Source organism: Stenella coeruleoalba (assembly GCF_951394435.1).
Source record: "Stenella coeruleoalba genome assembly, chromosome: X".
Lineage (NCBI taxonomy): Eukaryota > Metazoa > Chordata > Mammalia > Artiodactyla > Delphinidae > Stenella > Stenella coeruleoalba.
Genome location: NC_137152.1, coordinates 32,158,048 through 32,185,938, shown reverse-complemented (window position 1 = coordinate 32,185,938; position 27,891 = coordinate 32,158,048). Strand labels below are relative to the sequence as shown.

At 37.7% G+C, this 27,891-nt stretch overlaps 2 protein-coding genes across 6 annotated transcripts in view; one reads left to right on the top strand and one right to left on the bottom strand.

Annotated features, from left to right (window-relative positions):
• Positions 1–27,891, top strand: part of CASK (calcium/calmodulin dependent serine protein kinase) — a 389,387-nt gene that overhangs the window by 216,465 nt on the left and 145,031 nt on the right. The gene's annotated exons all lie outside the window — the stretch shown is intronic.
• GPR34 (G protein-coupled receptor 34) lies at positions 20,228–27,076 on the bottom strand. Of its 3 annotated transcripts, XM_079911337.1 has the most exons (4): positions 26,589–27,076; positions 25,854–25,945; positions 22,316–22,421; positions 20,228–21,659 (listed from the first exon to the last, which is right to left on the bottom strand). In XM_079911337.1, the coding sequence occupies exon 4, from the start codon at positions 21,578–21,580 to the stop codon at positions 20,444–20,446; it is 1,137 nt and encodes a 378-aa protein (XP_079767463.1). In that variant the 5' UTR covers positions 21,581–21,659; positions 22,316–22,421; positions 25,854–25,945; positions 26,589–27,076; the 3' UTR covers positions 20,228–20,443. The 3 variants fall into 3 exon arrangements, with proteins under 3 accessions (XP_079767463.1, XP_079767465.1, XP_079767464.1); XM_079911339.1 differs by lacking the exon at positions 22,316–22,421; XM_079911338.1 differs by lacking the exons at positions 25,854–25,945; positions 26,589–27,076 and having other exon boundaries at positions 22,316–22,673.

The window sequence follows — 27,891 nt, the reverse complement described above, 5'->3', positions numbered from 1 at the left end:
AAAACTTTTTTGATTCTGGTCAAATAAAAATCATGAGCTCTATTCAGAATGTGCTTCATTTCTCTGTATTTTTCACCATACCTTTCTAAGTACCACATTCTCCACTCTTTTATAATCTAGAATAGGGATTCTCAATCTTTTTCTTCTCATTCTCTCTTTTGATAAACACAAAACTTTTTACTACCCACCGCCTTCTGAGATTCTTATATGCCCCCAGCCCCTCAGGAATATTTTACTCTCTACCCCTCTTCAGAATCATGATTATATTTTCTGCATCTTAGATTATAGAAATAGGGATTTTCCCCAAAATATACCATTATAATTTTGAAATAACTTTTTAAACCAATCTTCACCCAAAGGCTTGAAAGCTTGAGTATCCCTAGGTTCAAGTACTAAGACCCTTAATGTCTACCAGTGTCTTTATCATTTTATTTTGTTGCTTTGCAATTTTTATTTAGAAAACGGTCCATATGCTTCAGAGTGAGATTGTATCTGAATCCAGTACAGCCTGGCAAATTGGAATTGATTTAAAAATCAGTCAGATTAAAAAAAATGGTTCTGAAGAACCTAGGGGCAGGACAGGAATAAAGACGCAGAGGTAGAGAATGGACTTGAGGACACGGGGAGGGGGAGGGTTAAGCTGGGATGAAGTGAGGGAGTAGCATTGACATATATATACTACCAAATGTAAAAATAGATAGCTAGTGGGAAGTAGCTGCATCGCATGGGGAGATCAGCTCCGTGCTTTGTGACCACCTAGAGGGGTGGGATAGGGAGGGTGGGAGGGAGACGCAAGAGGGAGGGGATATGGGGATATATGTATACATATAGCTGATTCATTTTGTTATACAGAAGAAACTAACACAACATTATAAAGCAATTATACTCCAATGAAGATGTTAAAAAAAAAGATTGAGGCTGAAATGAAATATTTACAGATAAACACCACCTGAGGGAACTTATCAACAAGAGACTATCACTAAAGGAACTTTAAAGGATGTAGTTTAGGAAGAAAGAAAAATGCTCCCCAAAGGATGGTCTGCAATGCAAAAAGGAATGATGAGCAAATAAAATCGTAAACATTTATGTAAATCCAAACCAAAATAGTCATGTATTTTAAGAGTAATTTCAAATTTGTGGATTTAAAACAGGACAGAACGAAAGTGCTGTACAAGAATAATACGCAAGTCAAGAGTGGGATCTAACTTGATGTTCCAGTGCCTTTGTATTCTTTGGGAGTGGGATTAACATACTGTTTCACTTTGGTATATGTCGAGTTAAACATGCATGACAAAATTTCAAGGTAACCACCTAAAAATTAGAAATAGAGTGCTGAAATTCTAATTTACTGGGGGGTGGGGGGATGGAACAAAAATGAAGAAAAAAATCAATTAAAATATGGAATAAATATTTTTAAAAAGCAAGATTATAGAAATCATCAAAATAAATATTAATGGACTAACCTTGCCCATGAAAAGAGCAATCAGGGATGCAGTGAGAGAGTGGCATGGACATATATACACTACCAAATGTAAAATAGATAGCTAGTGGGAAGCAGCCGAATAGCACAGGGAGATCAGCTCAGTGCTTTGTGTCCACCTAGTGGGGGGATAGGGAGGGTGGGAGGGAGATGCAAGAGGGAGGAGGTATGGGGATATATGTGTACATATAGCTGATTCACTTTGTTATACAGCAGAAACTAACACAGCAATGTAAAGCAATTATACTCCAATAAAGATGTTTAAAAAAAATCAGTCAGAGAGTGAAATTAGCCAGTTTATTTCTTAAGAAAAAATTATCTGATCAAAGTAAATTTTTATATTACATAAGGAATGGAGCTTCCTTTTATGATGATGTTAAAAACACTAGCCGCTGCCTTGTGTAGATAATGCATTATGTACTAAAATCTATAAAGGTGGTGCTTCTGTATTAATGGATAGTATTCCTTTTTTTTTTTTAAAACTAGACCACCACATAGAGCATCTGTTATCTCATATTATTCATTACCATTGCCTTGCTTTTCTACTAGCAAATGCTTCAGAACAGAAGAGGGGTAAAAAGACTTTCACAGAGGCTAGCTTTATCAGACAGATGACATCGAAACTCTATAGGAACCTTCACTATAACAAATGACAACTAGTTGACCATCTTTAGCTTCCCAAACATCAAATTTGTATCTACTGTGTACCTCTCCTTTAAAAGTAAAGTTTGATTATAAAACTGCTAGATAATTATTTTCTAAAATTTAGAAAATACTCTAAAGCTTAAAAGCTCAAATAACAATCACATTATATATACAGGATTGCTCTCTAGAAAATGTGTACAAGACTGCATTCCTCTCAGCAGATTGTCTTGTCTTGAATCACTCCTGTAACACATTGTGCCTCTGCTAATTTGACAAATGAAAGAAGTCTACAATTCTAACTTCAATTACTAACGATTATCTACATAATTAATATGCTGACCTTTCTTAATGATCAGCTTTCAAAACTTAAAGTTTAGTCCTGTTAGAGTTTTTATAGAGTTAACTTTTAAATTAAAAGTAATCAGTCTTACCTGTATGAGTAGTTTATGCCAACCAAGGCTCTGTTGTTCAGGGTGGTGATGCTAAATTTCAGATTTTAAATTCTCTGATCATCACTCTTCCATTATCTTTCAGTTTTAGTCAGCGTGAATAGATTCTTGCATGACACGAACTGCAGTGGGAAGAAAAGGAAATTAAACAGAGTATTGAAGAAATTCAGTAGTTAACAGTAAATGTAGCAACTACCTTCTCAAAAAAAAAACCAAACTCATTTCTCTATTTCTATAGTGGGAGGAAATTAGTGGACAGTATATATACTGTGCTTCCTTTTGATTATTTCATGAACCGGTACACCTCATTTAACTTCATTAGCATGCTTGGCAGAAGTTAAGTTCAAAGGTTTAATCCCCACGACTAGTTAGTTTTGTACAATACAGTGGTAGAGGGAACCACTCCATAGTAACCCAGTAAAATATTGGTACAAACCTGTCTGTAAAATCGTTGTGGATGGCTTATTTGCAATTCAACTTTATCACAAATAAAGAGAAACTAAATGCAAAGTTTTCTTACTTTAGCAGGTTACTGGAATCAAATATCATAGAGCTGGGGGATAAAGAAGTGAGGCCCAGAGCAGTGCATTCAGGGGTTTGGGTCTCATCTTGGTTAACTAATGAACTAACTTATTCTACTTCAAATTGTCCTGTGCTGCCTCGATTCAGATTCAAAGTAGTACATTGTTTGGAGTATTTCATAATGAATTTGGGGAATCCTGGAAAGCGCCAGAATCCGAAGACCAAATATGCCTCAAATAAAATCAATAGTTACATTACAATATAAAGAATTGTGAAACCAATTTTATGTATAGAATTGTTTAATCAGTCTATGAACTATTAACTAAATGAAAGCTAAGTGTGTACAGCTGAGGAGCCAGACCTGCATCACACATTACCCTTCCTTGGGTAGTTAAACCAGTGGGAGTCTGAGAATGGGAACAGAAATCTAATTTCATCAAGCTCGAGCACTTTAGTTATCAGTACATCTTCATTTAAAATTAAGAAACGTACTTTGCCAATTCTCATAACCCCTGATGCTTATCTTATTTCTTGTTGATTGCATATATCCTTCCTAATGTTTGCTAATACTTCTCTGTAAAACAAAAGTGAGGACTGCCTGAGTGTCTGGATTTTGTTCTGCTGTTATTCATCTTTGCATTTGCAGTGCTTGCCATCATTTAATTAAGAACAGTGGTTCATCCAGGGGTACATGGCCATTGACTGCAGAGTAATTTGACCTCTGGAATTCCTATCATTTTTACTTCAACAATTTTTCATCTTCCAGGAAGGAATTATTTAGAACAAAAAAACACTTCAAAATAATTTAGAGAAGAAAGAATGGAAAAGGAATCCTGTTTATAAGTGATTGAAAGATAATTTTAGTATTACCTGTTTGAGGCTTAATAAGTACCTTGGGTCCAAGAAAAAAGAATGTCCTTACTCTCCACAACTTATCTTCTATTGTCCCCGAAGTCAGTAGATGACACCATCACTTCTTCAGTTATTCAAGCCAAAAACCTAGGAATCATCCTTGATTCCTCTCTTTCCTTCACATCTCACAGCCAATCAGTTGCTGCTACTGCAGCTTCTACCACCACCACTACCACCACCACACCAGTATTAGCCACATTTAATGAAAGCCTATTATGTGCCAGGCATCCTGTTACGTGCTTTATATGCATGTCTTATTCAGTCTTCACAATACCCTGTTAAATACTATGAAATAAATATCTTCATTTTAAAGGTGAGGAAAAGTGAACCTCAGAAAAGTTGCATAAGTTGCCCAAGGTCATGCAGCCATCTGTCCTCACAGAGCAAGTAATTAAAGAGAACAAGGCCATAGTTGCAATGCCTGTTTTTGATCTAGCCTCTAAAGTCAACACTGTCACTTCTGCAGTATTCTGTTGGTCGCCCAAAGCCATCAGTGATTCAGTGTGGGAGGGATAAATATCAGGAGGTGATGGTCTTTGGGAGCCATCTTGGAAGCTGGCTACCACAGATGTCACTCAACCATTGAACCAAAGAAGAGTCAGAAGTACTGCTTAAAACGATGGTCAGATGACTGATAATTTATCGGGCAAGAATGCCTGGATAGGTGTAATGTTCGCCATTTCTTCCTCTATTTTGATTTGTTTTTAGTGCTCTGTAGTTTTCTTTTCTTTTTTTTTTTTTTTTTGCGGTACACGGGCCTCTCACTATTGTGGCCTCTCCCGTTGCGGAGCACAGGCTCCGGATGCGCAGGCTTGGTGGCCATGGCTCACGGGCCCAGCTGCTGTGCAGCATGTGGGATCTTCCCAGACCGGGGCACGAACCCGTGGCCCCTGCATCGGCAGGCGGACTCTCAACCACTGCGCCACCAGGGAAGCCCTGTATTTTTCTTAAACAGTGCAATTCACAAATATTTATTGGAGTTCCTACTGTGTTTCTAGTGGCCTGTGGAAGTCACAGAAGTATATCAACCACAAGCTAATTTAGGGTCTCTGGAAATTCAAGAGTGGTTCCAGAAGCAAGCCAAGATTCAGATTAATATGTGATGTGTGGTACAGACTTTAAGTGCTCTATGAGTTAGAAAGGGAGAAAACTAAATCAGAGTGGATCTTAGAGTCCAAAGGAACCGAAAGGAAAGAGAAGAGAATGCATGGTGAGCAACAATCCTGTGCCAGTACCAGGCAGAACATTTTACATATAATAAGAGCCCTAGCGATGGGTGGTGGTAGCCCCGTTTTACACATGAGGAAATTGAGTCTCAAAGATGTTAAATAGCATGCCCAAGGTGACACAACTAGTAAATTAACTTCAAGGCACATGTTTGGTTTTTTTTCAACCTCACCCTCTACCTTAGCAGAAATTACTGGTTTTTCTCTAGAGTCGATAAGGGTACCTTATGGTAAGTAAACTGGAATCAAGTTTTGAATACTTTTAATTTCAGACAGGGTTTCTAGACTCTAAGTAGCAGAATTGACTGGAAGAAATCAAGCCCAATTTTTTTCTTTCTTTGAAAACTTTGGATTTCAGTAAGCTAATTTTTATCCCATCAATATCAGTATAAATTCTTTATGATTTAAGTGATTTTGAGTTCCCTAATTGAAATATAAGGAAATTTTTATTTATATTTTCCTAACATACTGGGAAGTATTATTGCAATTGGTAAAAGGTGTAAATGTCAGAGAATACAAAATTAACAGAAATACAACTTGTCAGGCAGAAATTTCAAGAATTGCAAGTTCTGTGTAAAAGTGGCCCCTTGGACTTTTCTCATTTAGGTCACCTACAGTTTTCTTTGGTTCTCATTCATCTTTCCCATGCTTCTCCTCTTCAAAGTTCTGCTTCTGTTTCCGGGTCTAAATGCTCTTGCCTAACCATTCTAATTACTTCCTATATCATTGCCAAATACTGGCTTCCTAAGTGTTCTGCTCAGACCCTTATGATTTACTCCTTGAGGTGTTAGAGTAGTTCCCCAGAGTGTAAGTCCTGCCTTGTACGAAGTTTCCTGCTTTTGAGATGTTTGAGGTTCAAAGGGCGGGCATGCTATAATTTACTTTGACAATCCATGGTGAGCTGTATTCAGCAGGGGTGCATGAGAGCTTTCCTGACGGATTACTGGGGTTAGGATAGGGTCCCTTTTCAACTTGCCTCAGAGCCAGAACCCAGAAGACACAGGACAGCTCAGTCATACCTGAATCATTGTGCTTCAACTAGACAGTTATTTGGGGCTACCCAAGCTAGTGTCTTCTAAAATGGAGACAGTTGGCCTTTTAAGCACTCTATCTGACCCATCAGAAGTTCAGAGCGTTGGGAGGCTGGTGTGCAGGAAGAGAAGACGTGCCTTATGTAGTTCACATTAGAACTTCACATTCAAAAGATAATTATTTCTTCAAGGGGGAGTTGGGGTTGGGGTGCAGTGGAAGCCTTTATCCAGTTCATTACCCACCCGAGCCAGTAGTTACCTTTAGGAGGAGTGAAGCAGAGACCTGTTACTCAAAGCTGTGGTTTGTTCAAGGTTCTCTGAGCACCCCCGCTCTCTTCAGGATGTGGTGTCTGGCCACAGCCCTGTCTCTGTCTCCAGTTGCACTGTGCTCAGGCCCTCGCAGTCTACCACGAGCAGCTATAATCATGGCTGTCCCACCCTTAATCAGGGTGTGAAGATCCTCTTCTTGCTGCTACGAGCTGGTTTCTCAGCAAACCATGGGAGTATTTTCCTCAAGAACTATTAAAAAACAGCAGAAATTAAAGTTCAAAGTTTGTAAATTTATAATAGCACAGAAAAGTGATTAGCTTTGTAAGAAAGCTCTAATGACTAAATGGACCTGCCAATCAGAGTTTCACTATACTTCACCTTTGGCTTTTGTCTTTCCCTATCGGCTTGAATGCACTGGATAGACATTTTCTTCTAGAAATGCACAGCATAGAAACATGGTGACAGTCATTAGAATTGGAATGACCTCAGAAGTGGCAATTGGAAAACAGATGGGAAATTAGTAGGTTTAGGGAAAGGGAAACTTTAGCATTGGATTAGATGAGGCAAAGATATTTTTGAGGACAGTCAGATTTTGAATTCAGCATCTTTCAGTCAAGTTTGGTTCATATCATGCTTCAGAACCTACCTTTTTTTTTTTCAGGTTCTTTGAAAAGCCAAAAGTAGATTAAAATTTCTGAAAATGAAGCATTTGGTTATAGAATTCTAAAAATAATTTAGGCCATTGTATTGCCACAGGTACAAAACACATACATGCACCTTGGATTATGACTTGCAATGAGATTTAAGGAGTTAAAAAGACGACATGTATCAGTGCCCAGAAACCTCACCACTGCCCCTTTCTTCTCAAGACCATTTCCTGGACATTTTATTACCAATCACTTCTTTGGGATTTCTAGATAAAATTGTCTTGAGGTTAAATCTCCTGCTCCATGTCACTATCTTTATTCAAGGGGAAAAAAAGAGATGTCAAAGGAAGATGAGGAAGAGTTGGGTATCTGAGGTCTTACATCCTGTACCTATTAGTGTCTATATTTACTTTCTTTTATTAAGAACCCCAAGTATTGAAGTAACAAGCTTTCCTGAGAACCACTTTTAGAAAATTTATAATAATAATAAATGACAACCACTGAAGTGCTTTTATATATATTCACTTAATTGTTAAGATATTTAGTTAAGATATCTCTCAGATGGATACCATTATTACTATCATTTTCTAGATGAGAAGGTTTAGGTCCATAGAGGATAAATAACTTGTTGATGGTAATGTAACTGGTGTATTGTAGGGCCTATATTTGAACCCAGGTAGTGTGACTTCAGATCCCATATTCTTAGCTACTACCAGAATCTGGATTATTGTTTTAGATAAAGGTGACCAGTGTCCCTGGTGACCAAAAATGTATCACTTTTCAATCTGGAAATTTATTAATTGCTGCCAACTCTCCATTGTACTAGTACTTTTCCCGTCTGTAATTGACAAGTAATCTGATGGTCATATTTTGAGACTCTCTGAATATATTTTTTCCCCTTTCAACCCAGTGGATTTTAGCATTCATTGATGGTCCTTGCCTGAATCATTGCTTATATTGGTGGTTGCGTCTTTATAATGTTTTGACAGAGATATATTAGACTTGAAGTAGTCATTTTAAGGTATCACTCTAAACAAGTGTTGGTGTCTTATTAGATAGTTCTCAAATTGTATATATGGTATAGTTTCTAATATTACCATGTGCTCTCTTCTTCCTCCTCCATCAAAAAACCAGCCTAAAGTGTATTGTTTTAATAAACTTATAAATAAAATATTGAAACCAGGAAATATAAGTTCTCTGGAGTTCCATATCGCCAGAAGTATCTGGTAGAGAAAATTGGAAAGAAGAAACCACAGTACATTTTAACACAGAAAATGTCTGTAGAGAATCATTTCTTTGGCGACGCTTTGACCAGCAGAGGGCAATCTATTACCAGACCTAGTTAAACCTCTTTTGCTGTTAAAGGCTGAAGCATAAGCTGCCCGCCTTGCACTATTTTCCAGCTAGAAACTTAGAACAATTTAAAAGTTTAGTTTTTTTAAGCTCTAACAAAGTGATTCTTTGTCTTAGTAGCTGAAAAAAACTTTAAACTTGATAGAATAAAAATAATTGTATGGACAATGGATTTCTGTCCTTAAGCTGAAAACCCATTGACACTCATCTGCCTTTAATAGGCTATGTCCTTTGGAGATTTCGTTTTGTTTTGTACTAGTGATTATCACAAGAGTCACCTTTGTAAAATCATTCACAATTACAATTATCCTAGTGGTAAAAAGAAAGTCTGACATTTTAGTATGCGAAAGTTTTTCTCATATCTTTAGTTTTTCTTAACTTTTTTTTTAATCATAGCAATTCATGGACATAGTTTTTAATAGTCAAATAATACTAAAAGGCTTGTAATGAAAACGACATGTCATGTCTATCAACAAGTGTAATTTAAAGTGTATTTTACCTAATGAAGAAAGCATAGGAGAAGTCACCTTTATCCTCCACTGTAGTAACTTCTTCCTGTCAACTTAAACTACACAGATCCCCTCCTGTTAAGATACCACCTAACCAGTTACCTCATCATGCAGCATATGCTTGTTATCTCTGACAACTCATGGTTCGTTACTAAATCTTCAATAACCCTGCCACTCTCCACTCTGCAGTGGTTTGGAAAATAAGTATCTCTCCCTCTCTCTTTCACACCCAGATACACACATACATACACACACACACACACACACACACACAGAGCTTTAAGCAAAACATAGGCATTGTCTTTTTTGTTAATGAAATTACTTACTATATTTGTTGTCACCTTTTTAGAAATGAATGGTATGCATATTTTTAATTTAATCTTATATGCATCATTTATCTATTGCTGTATGCCAAACCACCGCCAGACTTGGTGGCTTATGACAACTGTTTGTTCGTTCTCAATCCTGCAGTTTGTTCTGGGCTCAGCCAGGCACTTCTACTGTCAGTCTCTCCTGGGGTCATTCATTCATGCAGCTTCTTAGTTATCTGGCAGCTCAGCTGAGGCTGGATGGTCCATGATGGTCTCTCTCATGTCTGGAGCCTCAGCTGAGATGGTTGTGCGGGCTGAGTATCTCCATGTGATTTTTCATCCTGGGTTTATTTACACCGTGATGGTCTTGGGGTGCCAGGAGCACAAAACTGGAAGCTGCAAGGCCTCTTAAGGCCTTGCTTAGATGCCATATAGTGTTCACCACGATTTATTGGTCAAAGCAAGTCACAATACCTACTCAGATTCAAGAGGTGGGCAAAGACTCCACTTCTGGATGGGAAGAGCTGCAGAGAATTTTTTTTTTAATTAATTTATTTATTTTATTTTTATTTTTGGCTGAGTTGGGTCTTCTTTGCTGTGCATGGGCTTTCTCTAGTTACAGCGAGCGGGGGCTACTCTTCGTTGTGGTGCGCAGGCTTCCCGTCGCGGTGGCGTCTCGTTGCTCTCTTGTTGCGGAGCACGGTCTTTAGGTGCACGGGCTCTAGAGCGCAGGCTCAGTAGTTGTGGCGCAGGGGCTTAGTTGCTCTGCAGCATGTGGGATCTTCCTGGATCAGGGCTCGAACCCGTGTCCCCTGCATTGGCAGGCGGATTCTTAACCACTGCACCATCAGGGAAGTCCCGCTGCAGAGAATTTTAATCTACCACATTTTCTTTACTGTGCTTGCAATAGCAGTGTTCTAACTAGATTTTTATATTTTTTTCCTCAAAGTACAGTACATTGGCTCTTCCTTTGGGATTAATATAGTATGTGTACCTCAGAGTCCATTGCTTCTTGGACAACATCCAAAAAGAAAAGTTAACTTTGCAAAGGGATACCCACTGTGCCTCAGTTCAGTCTTGGAGCTGTATTTTCTTTTGATTATTTCTTGTATTAAAAGATGTACTGAAAGTATCAGGAATCCATGCTGTTTCCTTTGTACTTTCTATCCTCTGTTAATAGCCCTTTTCTATTTCCAGAACTAATCTAGCTTTTCAGTAAAACTAGAAGAAAAGTCTGTTTCTGCTTATCTGATCCTAAGAACGGGATAATTAATTGAGATCTCCAATACTAGAGCCTAAAAGGATACAGAGGGGTGCTTAGTCTAGCTTGCCCCTTTAGTAGTTTTTTCTCCCACCATGCTAGGTTGTACTTATTACTGGAGGTTTAGTTATTTGCAGGATCACAAATGCCAACTATCAGAGCATGAGACCCTCAGTTACTTATTTAGCTGACACCTCTCACTACTTGCCACATATATTTGGAACTCTATAATCAGTCCGCACAAGAGCTGACCCTGTGTGTTCCAGTGTTTTTCAAGTCTCACTGGCCACAAAGGGGAACTGAATATGAACATGCATGCAAACCTCATCAGTTCCCTTTGCAACCAGCTGAAAGTTGTTTTTAATATAGCGGAAACTCTTTTTCTTTTGAGTACAAACGAAATTTCCACCCAAATAATGAAGCATTTCTGCTTCTGACAAATCAGGGAACACATAAGAGGACACTAAATTGCGAGAAAGGCAATTAAAAGAGAAAGTCAGAAAATAAAACTGAACTGGGGAAGAGATAGAGGTGCTGCTGAGTACAGGAAAGGAAAAAAAATAGAAGGGGAAGTATTGGGGGTACTAGAAGATCTTGGTAGGTGATAGAACATGAGAAGAGGCAGGAAACATAGAAAGGAAATGTGTATAACAGGAAAGGGCCTGTAACAGTATTGCCAGCAGTGTTAAAGGAAGGCATTAATATTTTTTAGTCTAGAGGTTTGCCATTGGATAAAATTTAAAAATATCACACATCAGAGGGATTACCATTCCCACCTGAGTTTATACTATTGAGCCAGTTTTACAGTGAAGGTACCTTGACCCCGCTTCAGGATGCAGTGCAATAACCTGTTTGACCACTCTGATTATGCATAACAAAGCGAAGTATCAGTAAGAAAGCAAAGAAATGAGCACCTAACATAACAAATGTCACAAAACTCCCAGAATCCATCAACTTATTTTAGATAGAGTTTAAACAGTCTCTCTAGCAGTAAATATATATATATATATATATATATTTTTTTTTTTTTTTTTTTTTTTTTTTTGCGGTACGCGGGCCTCTCACCGTTGTGGCCTCTCCCGTTGTGGAGCATAGGCTCCGGACGCGCAGGCTCAGCGGCCATGGCTTACGGGCCCAGCCGCCCCGCGGCACGTGGGATCTTCCTGGACCGGGGCACGAACCCACGTCCCCTTCATCGGCAGGCAGACTCTTAACCACTGCGCCACCAGGGAAGCCCTCTAGCAGTAAATATTAATGAACGCCTGTGATGTGCTGAGCAAGGGACATGGGACAAATCTGCTACAAAAGAAGATTCTGGGGAACTGCTTGGGGACCATTGACCATACAGCAAGCAGCCTCCTTCCTCTGCCCCCCAGCCACACACATCTGAATAGCCCTGAGGGCATGACTGTATGGGCACAACATGATGGAGCAACAAGATCACAGGTGGCCCCTGGTTGCCACTCATTATTAAGGTATTGAATGTTCTGTAAAACCCAAAACTTCTGTTAAAGGGATCTAAGGAACATCTAATCCAAACTTTATTAAATGCTTGAAATGCTTTGCTGCCTTCCCAGCTTGCTGAGGATCCATACTATATTGAAATAGTTCTACTAGCAAATAACTCACTGGCTTTCTATTGCATTTGAGATCTACAATTGTTAGAAAAGCCTCTTCTACAGTCTGGTGAAACATGCTGCTTGCAACTCCCATCCTTCACTGGTCTTCTTTCTGCTTGTTCTCTGAGGCTACACACACACACACACACACACACACACACACACACACACGCATATTTTTGCTCTAATGCCTTTCTTTTAGTCTTCTGCTTTAAGGCTAAGTAATCCCATTCTTTGAAACTGTCCCTCTCCTGGCATCCTCTCCTCTTCTACTTGCTCGAGTTTCAGAGTGTGGTTCTGACAGCATGGGTCTGCTGCAGCTCCTGTCCTGGACGTTGCTGTTATTAGTGAAAGCCAAAGTTAAATTACCCTTTATGAGTGCTTTCCCCACCTCATTTGGTCCAGGTCAGCTTCCCCTGTGTATCTTCCTAGTTCTGATGTGTATCTTCAGCTTCTGACCATTCCATTTTATATATTTCCCCTGTCTTTCCTTTGGCATTTGAGTATTTCAGTAAGTAACATATATTGAATGTTTCCTAATGGCCAAGAACATTTATTCACTCGTTTAGTCTCCATAACACTAGAAGTTAGGTGTTCCTGTTATTTTTGTTTTCTCAGTAGAGGAAAGAGAGCTTGTACAAGGTTACACAGTAAGTGGTGGAGCCAGAAATTGAACTCAGGCAGTCGTTGCAGCAGCTGCCCTATTAACCTGTCCATTATGCTGCCTCTCAGTTCATTATTTAATGTTTAATGTCAGTAGGCTAAGAAGACCTATTGGATGCAGTGCCACCATAATCCTCCCCATGGCTTTACCAGTGGGATGGTAATACTCTTGGTCCATTGGTTAAGACTATTCCCCTGGACTCTGTCTGGGTGGGCAATACCAACATCTTCCTAGTCTCCACCCCCCTTTTTCTTCCAAGTTTCCCTCACTTACCTGCTGGTGAATGGCCAATTCTTTCTTTAAATATATTGATACACTTAACAGGTCAGCTCCTGGTCTAGGAGACTTTCTATCCCTTTAAAATCATTTGCATATCTGTAATACTGAGATGTTTGAATTTTGTAGATTAAGTCTCAAAACATTTTTGTTTTCAGGGGGCACCTCGTTTGCACTCCTATGTACTATACTATTTCTGACTGAAATGCCAAGCTGTCTAATTGTAAGATAATTTCATCTGCAAATTCTTTAGCTTGGTCCTTGAGGGGTGTATATATTTCAGAAGGCCAGGGTTCATCTAGATTCATTGATTAGAAAACGTCTTCCTTTCCTTATGGTGTCTGGCAAAAGAAACCATAAGCAAAGTAAAAGACAAGTCCACACTGGTAGAAGTTATTTGCAACCCATATAAAGAACAAAAGATTAGTATACATAATATATAAAGAATTATTTCAACAATTTGAAAGAAAAAAAGGAATAAAAGCAACTCATTAAAGGGAAAAGGGGAAATGGTGTAGATATGAATAGATGATTCACCCAAGAAGAAACATGAATGGGCAAAAAAGAAACATGAGGTGATGCTGCTCCACTTCACCGGCAGTCAGGGAGGCACAAATTAAAACCACAGGGAGATGCCATTTCACACCTCCCAGATTGGCAAAAGTTAGTAAATCTGATAAAACCAAGTATTGGTGAGGATGTGGGTAGAGAAACTCTTATCTTACTAGTGGTGGGATAGGTGTATAAATTGGTAAAATCACTTTGGAGAGCAATTTGTCACAACTGAAATAAACTGAAGATGTTTATACCCTTTACAACCAAGCATTTCTACTTCTAGGTGTCAGCCATAGAAAAATTCCACACATGCACACAGAAGACTTCGCTTGAGCGTGGTTTCTAATAGTGAAAAAGTGGAAACCACCTAAAGGCCCATTGTTAGGAGAAATGGAGAATTGAACTGTTGTTTATTCTCACAGTAAAACACTATGCATCTGTTAAAACGAATGAATCTATCAACACAAACGTAATTTGAGTGAAAAAAGTTACAAAAGGATGTATTAGTGAGATACTATTTGTTAAATTTTAAAAACAAAAACTAATGCACATTGTTATTCATGCCACTTACGAATGTTATAATAGTATAAACATGTACATCAAAATGATATACACTAACTTTAGGCAAGAGGCTACCTCCGGATGAGCTTTAGTATATCTTCTTGGATTATGTATAGGTACAAGAGAACAGTTAAGCAAATAGGGCCAAAACATTAACATCTGCACAATTTGGGTGATGGGTGCTTAGCTACCTGTTATGTTATATTTTTACTTTTTTGTATGTTTGAAATATTTTATACCTAAAAAATTATTATATGTGGAATTACCAAACCAGAGTATAACTGTAACAGTTAACTGTTGCTCCTGGAATAACTTGCATGGCTTACTAACACAAAAAGAGAGTCTATGCATCATCAATACCTGTATCCAAACCACAATTAGAAACCGTTTCCAAAGCTCATCTTATGATGGTTCTTTATGCATTTCCTGGGCTAGAAGCAAAATTAATAAGGGTGAGATGCTCTAATTTGATTTCTTTTTTTTTCTCTGTCTATTCAACCTGTATGCTTTGTACTGCTTTATTGTCCATGTTTCAGGCAGAGCTTTCACAGAGTGTACAAATGTGTGATAGCTAGAAAACTAGTTCTTTAAGATTTTGGTCTTTTGACATCACACAGTTTTGATGAGTAATAAGCAGAATTTTTTGCCCTAAATACATATTAATACCCATTTATGTTTTTTTAAAAAAACAAAAGACATCTCAGTAATTACCATTGTGCTTGGGCAGAATGAAATGAGAACGAAAAGCAGTGTCTTAGCAGAGACAATGCCTGTGGAATAAAAGTCTACCAACTTGCATCCCCTCATATGTAAAATACAGAAAATACTTCAATCACGATGCAATGAGGAGTAAATGATAATAATGCATTGCGAGCACCCAGCACAGTAAAAGGTACATAAATATATATTTACTTTGCTTCCCGTTCCGTTGCATGTAAACTTGAAGGGGGGAAATAAGAGGCAAAATAGAAGTTTACGACAAACCTAGCACTTCCATTTTAGCTCTGAGTCTATTGTTACCACCACGCAAGCAGTCCTCCACGCCTTAATTTGAAAACCAGACTGAACTGAGGCACTATAGCAGCCACTTATAGGAATGTGTTCTCAACTGGGCCATGTAGCTACGAAAAAGGACACTGCATCGTCCATTTTGAGAGTTTCTATCTCATTCGAGTTGTCATAGTTCAGATTATATTCTGAGATTCAAATGCTTTCTTCTGATCAAAAATACAAGTTTCTTTGGAAGTTTATGGTGTCCGTTGGTGCCTGACATTAAAAACTCTCCAGTAAATGTCATATCTGTTGTGAATATTTTTCTCACTTTATGCTTTTGCTTTTATTTTTGTTTATGGTTTTTGACAAAAAAATAGTCTACTTTTAAAAGTCAAATCTATGCATCTTTTCCTGTGGTTATTTCTATTTTATTAATAGGAAGTCTTTTCCCTTCCACAGATGAGTTAGTCACATATTTTTAAGTCTTTTAATGCATTCATTATTTACATTTAACTCTTTGATCCAGTTATAATTTTTTTGGTGTGATATGAGGCAAGGCTATAAATTGGCTTTTATTTTAAATAAGCACAGCACTATTTATTAATTCATTTCTTTCTTCCCCTATGCTCTTTGTGATGTCTCCTTTATTTGCAGTAATTCTCTTTGAAGGAGGAAGGTGTATCAGAGTCACTCAAACTTTTTAAAAATTCATTTAACAGCAGAAACTAACACACCATTGTAAAGCAATTATACTCCAATAAAGATGTTAAAAAAAAATTCACTGAACCCCACTTTGCAAGCTTCTAGCACATCTTGACTAACAGACTCCTAGGTTGCCCTCTGATTTGTTCCTGCTCCTACCCTGTTGAGAGTGATTAATTTGTCATATAATTTTCTCATGTATCACTGAGGGTCTGCGTAGAGCTGTGCATTCTGTTCCATTGATAAGTTTATCCTTGCATGTGCTCCACGGTGTTATCCTTAATGAAGGATAAGAATATATTTTAATATCTGGTAAAAATAAGTTTCCATTCATACTTCAAAAGGCTAAAAAATAATTAGCCTGTTAACATGTTTCTGCACAATCCAGGCTGCCTGTTGAGAGAACTCTATTTCATGCTGTTTTTCTCTTATGGATAACTTTTCAGTAAGGCTTTGCTTCACAGAGCTGTAATTATATTAGTTCTACTTTCATATCAGCAGGACTGAAGAATCCATTTTAAAAAGAAGTTGAAAACAAAACCTTCTGTACTAGAACAGAATTTTCTTTTTCTATTGACCTGATCTTAGAAATTCAACTGCTATCAAACCCAGCTCTGCACAGAATACTTTTCCAAAACTAACAGCAAAACTCAGCATTTAGGTCTTACTCTCGCAACCAGGCAGTTAATTATGCCCTTGTTTGGTTTTGCATATGTGAGATGTTATTTAGAAACTTGTTCTCAAGATCTTTTGCAAGGTGAGAATATGTATATACTTCTGAATTTCCCTTTTCTGTATGCTTCTAGAACTAAATCTTGGCTTGGGGGAGGTAGGGACAGTGTTTTGTGTACACCACAAAAGCATTGTGTACACCAATGCTTAATAAGAAATAAAAGATTATATGTAATAAATAGCCTTAAATTTGTTTAGTTTAGCAAATTTTTCTAAAAATTTAGTAACATTCTCAGGAGTCAGGTTACTCTAAGGTATGTTATTAGTGAAACTTCTGTCGGTAAAGAAAATCTGTTAGGAGCTTATAGATAGGTTGACTTTCAATAAAATTTATTTTATCACAAATATTATAGCAAGAATTGACTCAGTGTACTTTTTTAAGAATGCCATTGTGCAGGGCTTTATAGGGATCATCTCATTTAATATAAATAATGAGAAAGCTTCTAGAATTATGAGTGTATATGTGTTTCTTTTAATGTTCCATAAAACTACTACTAGTAATAATAATAGATAATGTAATTTAACCATTCAAACTGTATGTTTACAATAGACACATGTAGGGATATAAAATGTTTACCAATGTAAAAAAGATTTTAATTTTGAAAACATGAGAGAAAATCAGTATTGTCATATTTTTAAATTATACAAACAGAAATACTGAATTTCAGTTTGGTATTTGTTAACGATTGTCAGAGCACAGTAATTAATATAAAATTTATTACTTTTTTCTGAGCCTCTGATTTTTCTGCAAATTTTTTTTTTTTTTTTTTTTTTTTTTTTGCGGTATGTGGGCCTCTCACTGTTGTGGCCTCTCCCATTGCGGAGCACAGGCTCCGGACGCACAGGCTCGGCAGCCATGGCTCACGGGCCCAGCCGCTCCGCGGCATGTGGGATCTTCCCGGACCGGGGCACGAACCCGTGTCCCCTGCATCAGCAGGCAGACTCTCAACCACTGCGCCACCAGTGAAGCCCCAAATTTCTATTTTTATTCTCAAATGTTTCTTGTTTTTTAAATATAATTCTGCTTTGACCTATTGTTTGTTCAACCATTTGTGTACACTTACTGAAATACAACTAACTGAACACTAACTGTATACAATCCAAATCTCATTAAAATAAATTCAGCCCTAACGAAATTCTTCATACTCTTTAATACTGATTTCCCAGTCAGTGGCCTACCTGAAGTTTGAAGAAGTATTCTGAGTATAAAAAAAAAAATTCTCATACTCTGTGACAGAAACTTATGAATGGATCCTTGCAGTTTGTCATAACAGGCTTTTACATATTAAGTCAACAGCATTCTGATTCTGTATGTAATCAAAAAACTGTTATAAAGCAAAAACTAACACACCATTGTAAAGCAATAATACTCCAATAAAGATGTTAAAAAAAAAAGAACAATGCTGGCCAAACTTGAGAATGGTTGCCTTAATGACATCTCCTGATTACAATTGTATGACGTTTTCTGCAGCTATATCTAGATACGTTGACTAGGAAAATAACCTACTTTTTCAGCTCTGTTAAGCACCCCTTCCCTCCCTCCTTCCCTTCTTGTTCATCCATCCATTCACTCACTCGTTCATTCAGTTATTCAACAAATATGTATTGATCTTCTTTGTGCTAGGCAATGCAACTATGCTCTGGTAGTCAGTGATGAATGAGGGCCCTTTTGAAACCCTCTTACACTGTTGGTGGGAATGTAAATTGGGGCAGCCACTATGGAAAACAGTATGGAGGTTCCTCAAAAAACTAAAAATAGAGTTGCCATATGATCCAGCAATCCCACTCCTGGGCATATATCCAGAGAAAACTATAATTCAAAAAGATACATGCACCCCTATGTTCATAGCAGCACAGTAGCCAAGACATGGAAACAACCTAAATGTCCATCGACAGATGAATGGATAAAGAAGATGTGGTATACACACACACACACACACACACACACACACACACACACAATGGAATACTACTCAGCCATAAAAAAAGAATAAAATAATGCCATTTGCAGCAACATGGATGGACCTAGAGATTATCATACTAAGGGAAGTAAGTCAGAAACGGAAAGACAGATGCCATATAATATCACTTGCATGTGGAATCTAAAATATGACACAAATGAATTTACCTACGATACAGAAACAGACTGACAGATATAGAGAACAGACTTGTGGTTGCCAAGGGGGTTGCCCTTGGGATGAGAGAGGGCTGGATTGGGGGTTTGGGATTAGCAGATACAAAGTAGTATATATAGAATAGATAAACAACAAGGTCCTACTGTATAGCACAGGGAACTACATTCAATATCCTGTGATAAACCATAATGGAAAAGAATATGAAAAAGAATGTATATATATATGTGTGTATAACTGAATCACTTTGCTGTACAGCAGAAATTAACACAACATTGTAAATCAACTATACTTCAATAAGATAAATTTTTTTAAAAAATACGAAGGGCCCTTTCTCTTAGAGCTTACTCTCTAGTTATTTTTGAACATACATGAAAATTTCAGAATTTGCTCCTTTTAATTCTAACCTACAGGTTTTCTTTATTGTTATGAAATATTTCAAACACTCAGATATATACCAAAAATTACATAACAAATACCCATGTATTACCACACATGTTTAACAGACATTATTAATATTTTGCCATGTTTGCTTCAAATCTCTCCAGATGTAACCATTAACCTTAAGTTGGTATATATGCTTGTGTATATTATGACGTATGTTTTATATTTTTATTGCATATGTATAGATCTGTAAAGAATACGGTATTGTTTTATGTGGTTTTGTATTTTACATAAGTGATTTCATAGGGTACATACCCCTTTGCAGTTTTTGGTTTTTATTCAACATTATTTTTGCCAATTCTCCACGTTGATGCATGCAGATGAAGTTTTTTTCTCCATTCCTTTGCTGATGCACACTCGGGGTGTTTACATTTGTTTAGTATTGTGAGCAGTAGGTCACTGAGCATCTTTACACGTTTTCTTGTATACATGTTTGAGTGGTTCTGTAAGATGTATACCTCGTAGTGGACTTGCTGGATCACAGGGTGTACACATCTTCAATTTCGCTTTATCAAAGTGTATGGTCCAAGATGGCCGAATTGTTTATAAATCTGTTTTAAGTAAGGTGCAGTCTTAAGTACTGTCGCTAGGCTATTGAATTTTAGCTCACCTATTGTACTAAGCAGTGATAGATAGTGGGTGATTTCATTTTTTATTAGAATTTTATTATTTCATCTGTTAATAGAGGTTTAGACGTAAATGAATACAGTGGCAAATTATACAAGCTTTTTAAATGACAATGAACATATTTTCTGACATTTTAAGTCGGTCCTCAAATCGGTTAACTTTTAAGCACACTTTAAATTAGTATTAGGTACTTAATTTTGAATAGCTACTTTAGTGACTTGAGAAACTATAACATTTTCTTTAATTATTCTGTGGTTAAAACCATAAATTTCATTTAATTTTATAATCTATGTTAACAGTGTTAGCCTAAAAGATTTTATATACAGATTTAAAATCTAGTGGTGAGTGTAAGCTTGCACTTAAAATATTTTGTAATTAAGCAAATGAAATATCACAAATAAGCAAAGAACTTTGGGAGGATCTAAGCTTTGTAAATGCTAGAGCTTTGTTTCATAATTTTTTGTTCTTCAAGGAATTAGGCTGTATTTTATCATTCTTTTTAATATGTTTACCGTAAGTGCTTTAAGAAGTAGACTGAATTTTAGCTGTAGCGAATGTATCATGCAGGGAGTATCCTGGTTTAACTTCTGAAGTGCTTTCACTCCTGCTTGCTTCCCCTTGAAACCGTCTAGAAAGAAGTTGGCACATTATTTTGCGAATGTTACTGGACATCAGGAAATACATGACTGGATCTAAACAGCTATTAAAAGATGAGAAAACCAGCATGATCTCATTGGTTTTGTGAACGATTTCCTTCCAATAGCAAGACGACATATTTAGCTGTGAAGAAATATAGACAAATCGGAAGCCATGATAGGGAACAAAACATACAGTAAAAATGATAAGCACAATAAAGGAATTCCGGGCTGTAGTGGCATATTTGCCAGAATTAGGAAATTTTGACCTCCTTTTAGAAATCCTCAATAGATTCTTGCCAATCTTAATATAGGAAAGGATTATTAGTAGGAAAATTAGCCAGAACATTACCACAAGAATGTAGTTAAAAATTGCTTCTCCTTTTGCATTATGCTTATCTCTATAATGGAAACACATTGTGGAATTATGACCTCCTTTCTTAAGGGTTAAAATAATCATAGTTAAAAATCCAGCAAGGGCAATTATCCATACTATACAGCAAACATAAATACTCTGTTTGGTTGTTATCGCCTTCCGTTGTTGTATAGACCGATTAATTTTTATGTAGCGATCCAAACTGATGAATCCAAGCAAAATAATGCTAATGTACATGTTCATATAAAATAGTGTTCCCACAACCTTGCAAAGAATCACACCTAGTGTCCACTTGTTTTGGTTAATGTGATACATTATTCGGAAAGGGAGGCAGAAGATAAGTAAGAGGTCTGCAATGGCTACATTGAGTAGGTAAATCTGAATGGAATTCCTTTTGCGGTGGATACCCAGAAATACATAGAGGGCAATTATGTTTCCAATGAGGCCCACGATGAAAATAACAGAGTAGAATGTTGTTAACACATTAGAGAGTAATTTTTCATCCATGGAACAGGCAGTAAAATTTGAGGCTCCTGAGAAGTTGTGTGGCCATTGGACGCTGTGATTAGTTACAAAGTGCACTCCCTGGGAGGAGCAAGGCCAGCTGCTGACTGAAGTTGTCGTCATTGTTACCATCTGACTTCTCATTGTCTTCTCTAGGGATCAAAAAGTGAAGGTGCTAAATGACATGTTCCTTGACTGTAGCTTTTATGTCTTCAGATTTCTCCTACAACAGAATGCCAAACATTGAGTCACTTGTTATTTTAATAACAATTACTTTAGCTCAAAGCACAAATAGTAAATGATTTATTTTCAGACATTGTGAGAAGCTTTCCTTTTATCCTACTTTGGACCATTTGGATATCTACACAATATATGTAGCAGCATTATGGTATCACGAAACAAGCAGCACATATAGTAGAATCTTGTGGAATGTCCTGCTCTGACCTTTTCTATGCTATGATAAATGTTCAAGGTTTCATTTGTTATATTAAAATAAATAGATGAACTATGGAATCATCTTTTAGGGAGGTTTTTATGGGAATAGAGATGGAGGTGAAATGACAGCTCATATTTTTCGAAGATGAGTGTCAGTTTCCCTAAAGGTAGTTACAGACATGAGTGAGCTAGGCCCACTGCTGGCCCCTGTCCAGCTTCCTGCCTTGACTCTTTCCCTCATAGGTGGCATTCATTCATTTTGACACGTGTTGCCACATGGTATGTGACAGATAAACTGTGGCAGTCTCTCATTCCATGGTGGGAATAGGAGAAATAGTCCTAAATTTCTTCCTTTTCAACCTAACACCAAGTTGAGGGTATTAAAATCACTTGCCTACGGGGGCATGCAATTACCGTAACAGACCAATAGAGCACAGCACTTGCCTCATTAGGCAGGCTCGTAACACTGCACAGGAGAGCAAAGTAGCCAAACAAAACCAAGTCAGGTGGTGACAGCCGCCAGTTAGGCACCTTGGAGAGTCTCCTTGACCTAGAAGCATAGAACATAGAGTGATAATGTAGATGGGAAAGAGGATGTGTAAACCAAGATTTTGGAAGGAAGTAACTGCAGCTGAAATATTCCGTGGGCTAGGTCATGTGAGACTGTTTGTAAAATAGTGTGTGAATTACACTTGTGTGTGGCAGCAGAGAATGTTAGCAGTGCTATTTGTTACTGGCTCTTTGCTGGGCATTGGCTGCTGTGAAGAGTGCAGTCTGAGAGGCCATCATAAAGAGGAGATGTGAGGAGAGGATTCCAGAGGGTCTTGTCACATTCCTTTCTTAGAGTGACTTCCCAAATTCTTTACAGAAGCTTCTTAGGAGGTGTCATAAAGACATTCAGGGCAAGGTTATCAAAATCAGACCTAACTAACTCTGTGACCTTCAGCCAACAACTTAATCTTTTCTAAGCCTTAGTTTTTTTGTTTGTAGAAATGGAAAAATGCATTCTACAAACAACAAAACTGGAACATAACAAGTGTTATGTTCACCCTGGAACATAATAAGTGTTCAATGACAGTTAGCTTTAAAAAAAACACCTTTTGATTAATTTTGTTTTAGTGAATACCTCACACTTGGCTAAGTACTGCTTGGAAAACGAAGGTGAAAATGACAGAGACCCTGCTCTCGGTAAATATTTTTTCAGGAGTGTGCATTTAAACTTTGAATGCTGTACAGTGGATTTGAATTACCATAATTAATTTCCTGATTTGACCTTATACACAGAGAAAAGCATTTGGAAGAAGTTAGCCTTTCTTAAAACTACCTATAATTTGATCAAGAAGAAACCATTTTATTAGAGTGTGAAATTCCTGTTTAAAATTTTGTCAAGGGGGGAAATCGAATCCTTGGTAGAGGAACTGACTGGTGAAGAGGAAGTTATGTAATCCCTGGTAAGAGCCTGTCGCCAGAGCTGAGGACAACGGAGGGAGGGAGGCAAGAGGACTGAGCCTGGTCTGTGGTGTGTCTCAACTGCACGGAGACAGATTTCATAAAGCTTATATAAACTTACACGCGTGTTTCTGGTGATCTGAAATTCTAAACAGGAAAGGGCAATCCAGGAAGAATGGCAGGCTGCCACAAATGGAGCTGATAATGCAATGTAGATTACCAAGAAGAGGAGAAGGGCCCCTGTAGGGGATCTGTGTTGTGTGGTCACATAGGGAATTGGCTGAGGCTCAGGTAGAAACATCTCATAGCCACTGATGAAAGTGAGCTGAGGCATGACAGGTGACACGATTTTGAGAGCTCAGACAGCTGAAATGACTTTAAAGGTCATAGAGTTTTTGTTTTGTTTTTTTTTTTCTTCTCCATTGCTATATTTTAAAACTCCATTAGGGTTAGGAAACAAGTCTGTTTTGTTTGCCTCTGTGTACCAAGTGTTTAGCACAATAAATGCTGTTGAATGAAAAAGGGAATTTAGTAGAAAAGTATGTAAAGTCCTACATGTGGATATTAAAATAAACTATTCAAGTACAGGAAGGCCTTTAGCTACATGAACAAAAACACAATTGCAATTGACTGCAGTTGCTGTGTCCGCAGTGTGACGTGGCTGCAGCAAAAACTAACCTGTCTTTGGTTGACTTCATACCTATGGAGTGTCTTAAACGAAGATTGTCACTACTAATCGGTACTGTCCTAAGCTGGTAGGGTTCCACCTGGAATACAGTGTTTCATCCTCAGCAGCACACTTAAAAAAGGCCACAGAGCCAGTGCGGGGGGAAGAGCCCAAATCATGTCAGAGGAGCAAGTGGAAGGAAACAGGCACCTGGAGATGTGAACACTTTCAAGGCCATGGAGAAAAGCATTTCACCTCCTAATGTATGTCTTCAGAAAGCAGAAGAAAGACCAGTGAGTAAAAATGCAGAGACAGATGTTGCCTGCTTTTAAGGAAATGCTTTTTTAGAATGAAACAATCTATTTGGGGAGGCAATAAGGTTTTACCACGGAAGATTTTTTGAGACTGCCACAGTTGGATACTTTGTAGAAGAGACTCTCAGTGGCTCTCAATCCCGGCTGCATATTAGAATCCTCTTGAGGGCTTTTTAAAGATACCAATGCCTGGCTCCATCCCCAGATCTTCTGATTTAATTGGTCTGGAATGGGCTCCAGGCAATGGTTTCCTTTAAAAGCTCCTCAGGGGATTCTAATGTGAAGTCAGAATTGAACCCTTGAGCTAGATGACTAAACCAGTAACTAATATTTATTTAGCATATGCTGTGTACCAGACAGTGTGTTAAGCACATTTATATTATTTCATTTACATAATCCTTATAATAACTTTGTGAGGTAGGTATTAATGAAAGATAAAGATGTTTTGATCGTTACCCATGACCACAGAGCTCTTAAATGTCTGTACCCAAGTTGAGACTCAGATCCGTCTAGCTTTTAGAGCCCATGATCCTTTTCACCAAACCTCACTCCTCCTAATCACATATGATCAGCCTTTTCTTTATTAATGATGAGTTCTGTCAGCGGCATTTTGACATGATTCCTTTAGCATTATCCACATTAGCGATTTTAAGAAAAGATTGTCATCTAGCTTTTACCTCTTTGGAAAAGGTACTAACCTTTTTATTTGCTATGTCCATTATAGTAAGTAAGTCAGTCCAGAGTTTACAGAATCACAAATCATTCATCAGAATGTTCAGCATATTCCCCAGAGCATATCTTTTCAAACTTATTTCTAGGCCTGATTGTCATTATCAAGATGTTTCTAGAAAGCCATTAGCGCAAAGCACGTAGCCTGAAACCATTTGCCTCAGCTCTAATCTGCAAATGAAATAAATAAATAATAGTTGTACAAGATCACCAATAAACCTTTCTGGTTTTGCTTTATTTTCAAGCTTAAAGAGAAGAATGTATTTGTTTAAATAGTAGTAGTAGCTGTCATTTAGAACCCTGTATTGAATGGCTAGTGTTCAGTCATTTATTAACAAATTAACAGATTAGATTCTGTTTGGAACTTAATGGCTGATTTCTGCCTCCTTTACAATGTGTCAATCACTCGCTGTTCCTAAGGCCATTTACTGATGTTTTAAAAACTACTTACTTGATTTGTTAAGAATGGCCAGTGAAGATAGGAAACAAACCACTGCATTCACATAGGAACCAGTTTCCTAGTGGACATTAGTTGTGACTGGTGTGAAGTGGTCACAGTGGTTTTCTGATAGTAGATGGTTAATGGTTTTTAATGTTGTGACTTGACAAATCCTGAAGTTCGCAACCCTGTATTAGTGCTGCATTGTACCCACCAGCACCACCCTCCCCTTGCCTGTAATTTTTCAGCTGGCTCCTACAGGAGCTTCTGTATTAGAGGGCAGGACCCGACAGATTCCACTGTGGCCTCCAATGAGCAAAAGCTTTTTAAATGCAGTTTGGGTATGTTTGTGAAAACATCACATTGCTATGTTAAAATACATACCTAGTTGGCAGTGGTAGCAGCCGTTTACGTTTGTAGTTTGACTTGATAATCACTGAATCATTCAGGCCATGCTTTAAAAATTGCACTAATTTCTGCATACAAAGTGAAAATTGAAAGCATGTTACTTTAGAAAGAATATTAGTAGTACATTAGCTTTTGTTATCAATTTAACTGTAGCTAAAACATTTTTTAATTTTAGGTGAATTCACTAAAGGGTATTTTGCTTTTTCTTTTCTCTAATATTCACTATATTAACTTCTGAAACACGAAACTTAAAATTTAATTGGTCTGGTAAATTACCATAAAATAGAAATCATATAATAAAGAAAATACTATTATTGAAAATAGGGAGTCAGCATAACTTAATAAAGTTAATAAGTTACAGATCACTTATAATACACTGGAAATAAAATTTGTTGCATATGAAAATAACTTTTAATTGATTCAAGTAGATCTGCAAGTCTTTGTGGCAGTACACAAAATACAGTATAAACAATGTGACAGTATTGATAGTATGAGCGTAAATATCTCATGTCCTAAAGTACTTCAAGTAACTAAGAAGACAGCCTCATTTTAAGTCAAGTCACGGCAGAGGTATCATTCAGTTTACTCAGGTTTCTAGAAACAAAGTGTTGCTAGTCACCATGAAGCAGGTTTCATTTATATTACTCAGATAATCAGAATGTAACTTAAAAAAAACGGATCATTGTGCAATTGAAATCAAGGCATACTCACAGTTCAGGCTCTCTTGAAGTAAAAGGAGCTGAACCCCAAGATTCCCTAGACACAGAGACTCGTCTTGGTGTGTCAGCTGGGTTCCTCCATCCGGTTGTGGTGCAATTGGTTGGGGTTGTCTTTTTATTTTTTATATTTGCATGTGGTGGTAGGTGTGTTTTTTCTCTTTTCTTTCTTTTTTCAATATGACAACCCTTAGACTCCTTGTGAAAATATTAAAAAAAAAAACCCTACCACTATGCAACAACTTTATCTTTAAGCTTAATCGACACTTAACTTTGAGAAATTATTTATATCTTTTCTATGAATACCTTCCACTTGGACAATTGTGAAAAGTTTTCCCTCCTTCCCCCCGCATAAAGGTTATAAATTCTAAGCAGAAATATGCATTTTTCTGTTTCTCCTAACTAATGATACATAATATGCTACATGTACTTTTAAAGCACAAGCATTTAATTTCTCTTTCTTTCTGGATTCATTTTAGAAACTAACAATCACATAAAGTGGCATTCCTGTGTCAACAAAAAATTGGCATTTTCCATTGGCACTTGCCATCTACCTCTACAAGGATTAAATCATGTGCTGCTGCAGCTGCTGACTTTCAACACGCCCTGAAAGGAGCTCAGGGTGGAGAGCTGAAATGAGGCCCTCTGTGCTCTGGGAAAAACTGGCAGAACAGGGCTTCAGATAGTTAGTTATTTTCAGGAGACAATTGTATGAGCCCAATTCTTGTATCTCATATCTAGAGAAACACTAAAATCCTTCATGGTGACGTCTGCTCCTCGTGACTAGCAGTAACCTGCACGAGACTAGCAGAAACCTTTTGTAAAAAATATGTGCTTGATTGTATGTATTCCCCCTTCACCAAAATCACTGACCTTCCCCCCTATCTCTTTGGAGCAGTTTCTCAGAGCTATCTGGGATGCTGTCTCCCAGGCTGCAGTCCTCATTTTGCCCCCAATAAAACGTAACTCGCAACTCTCACGTTGTGCTTTTTTCCCCCCCCCCCCCCGGTACGCGGGCCTCTCACTGCTGTGGCCTCTCCTGTTGCAGAGCACAGGCTCCGGACGCGCAGGCTCAGCGGCCATGGCTCATGGGCCCAGCCGCTCCGCAGCATGTGGGATCTTCCCGGACCGGGGCACGAACCCGTGTCCCCTGCATCGGCAGGCGGACTCTCAACCACTGCGCCACCAGGGAAGCCCGTGCATTTTTTTTAAGTCGACACCTGTATTGCATTATAGTAACATGAGTAATGAATTATTTTATTATTTTTTAAAAGGTTTATTTGATCTTTGTGTTATTT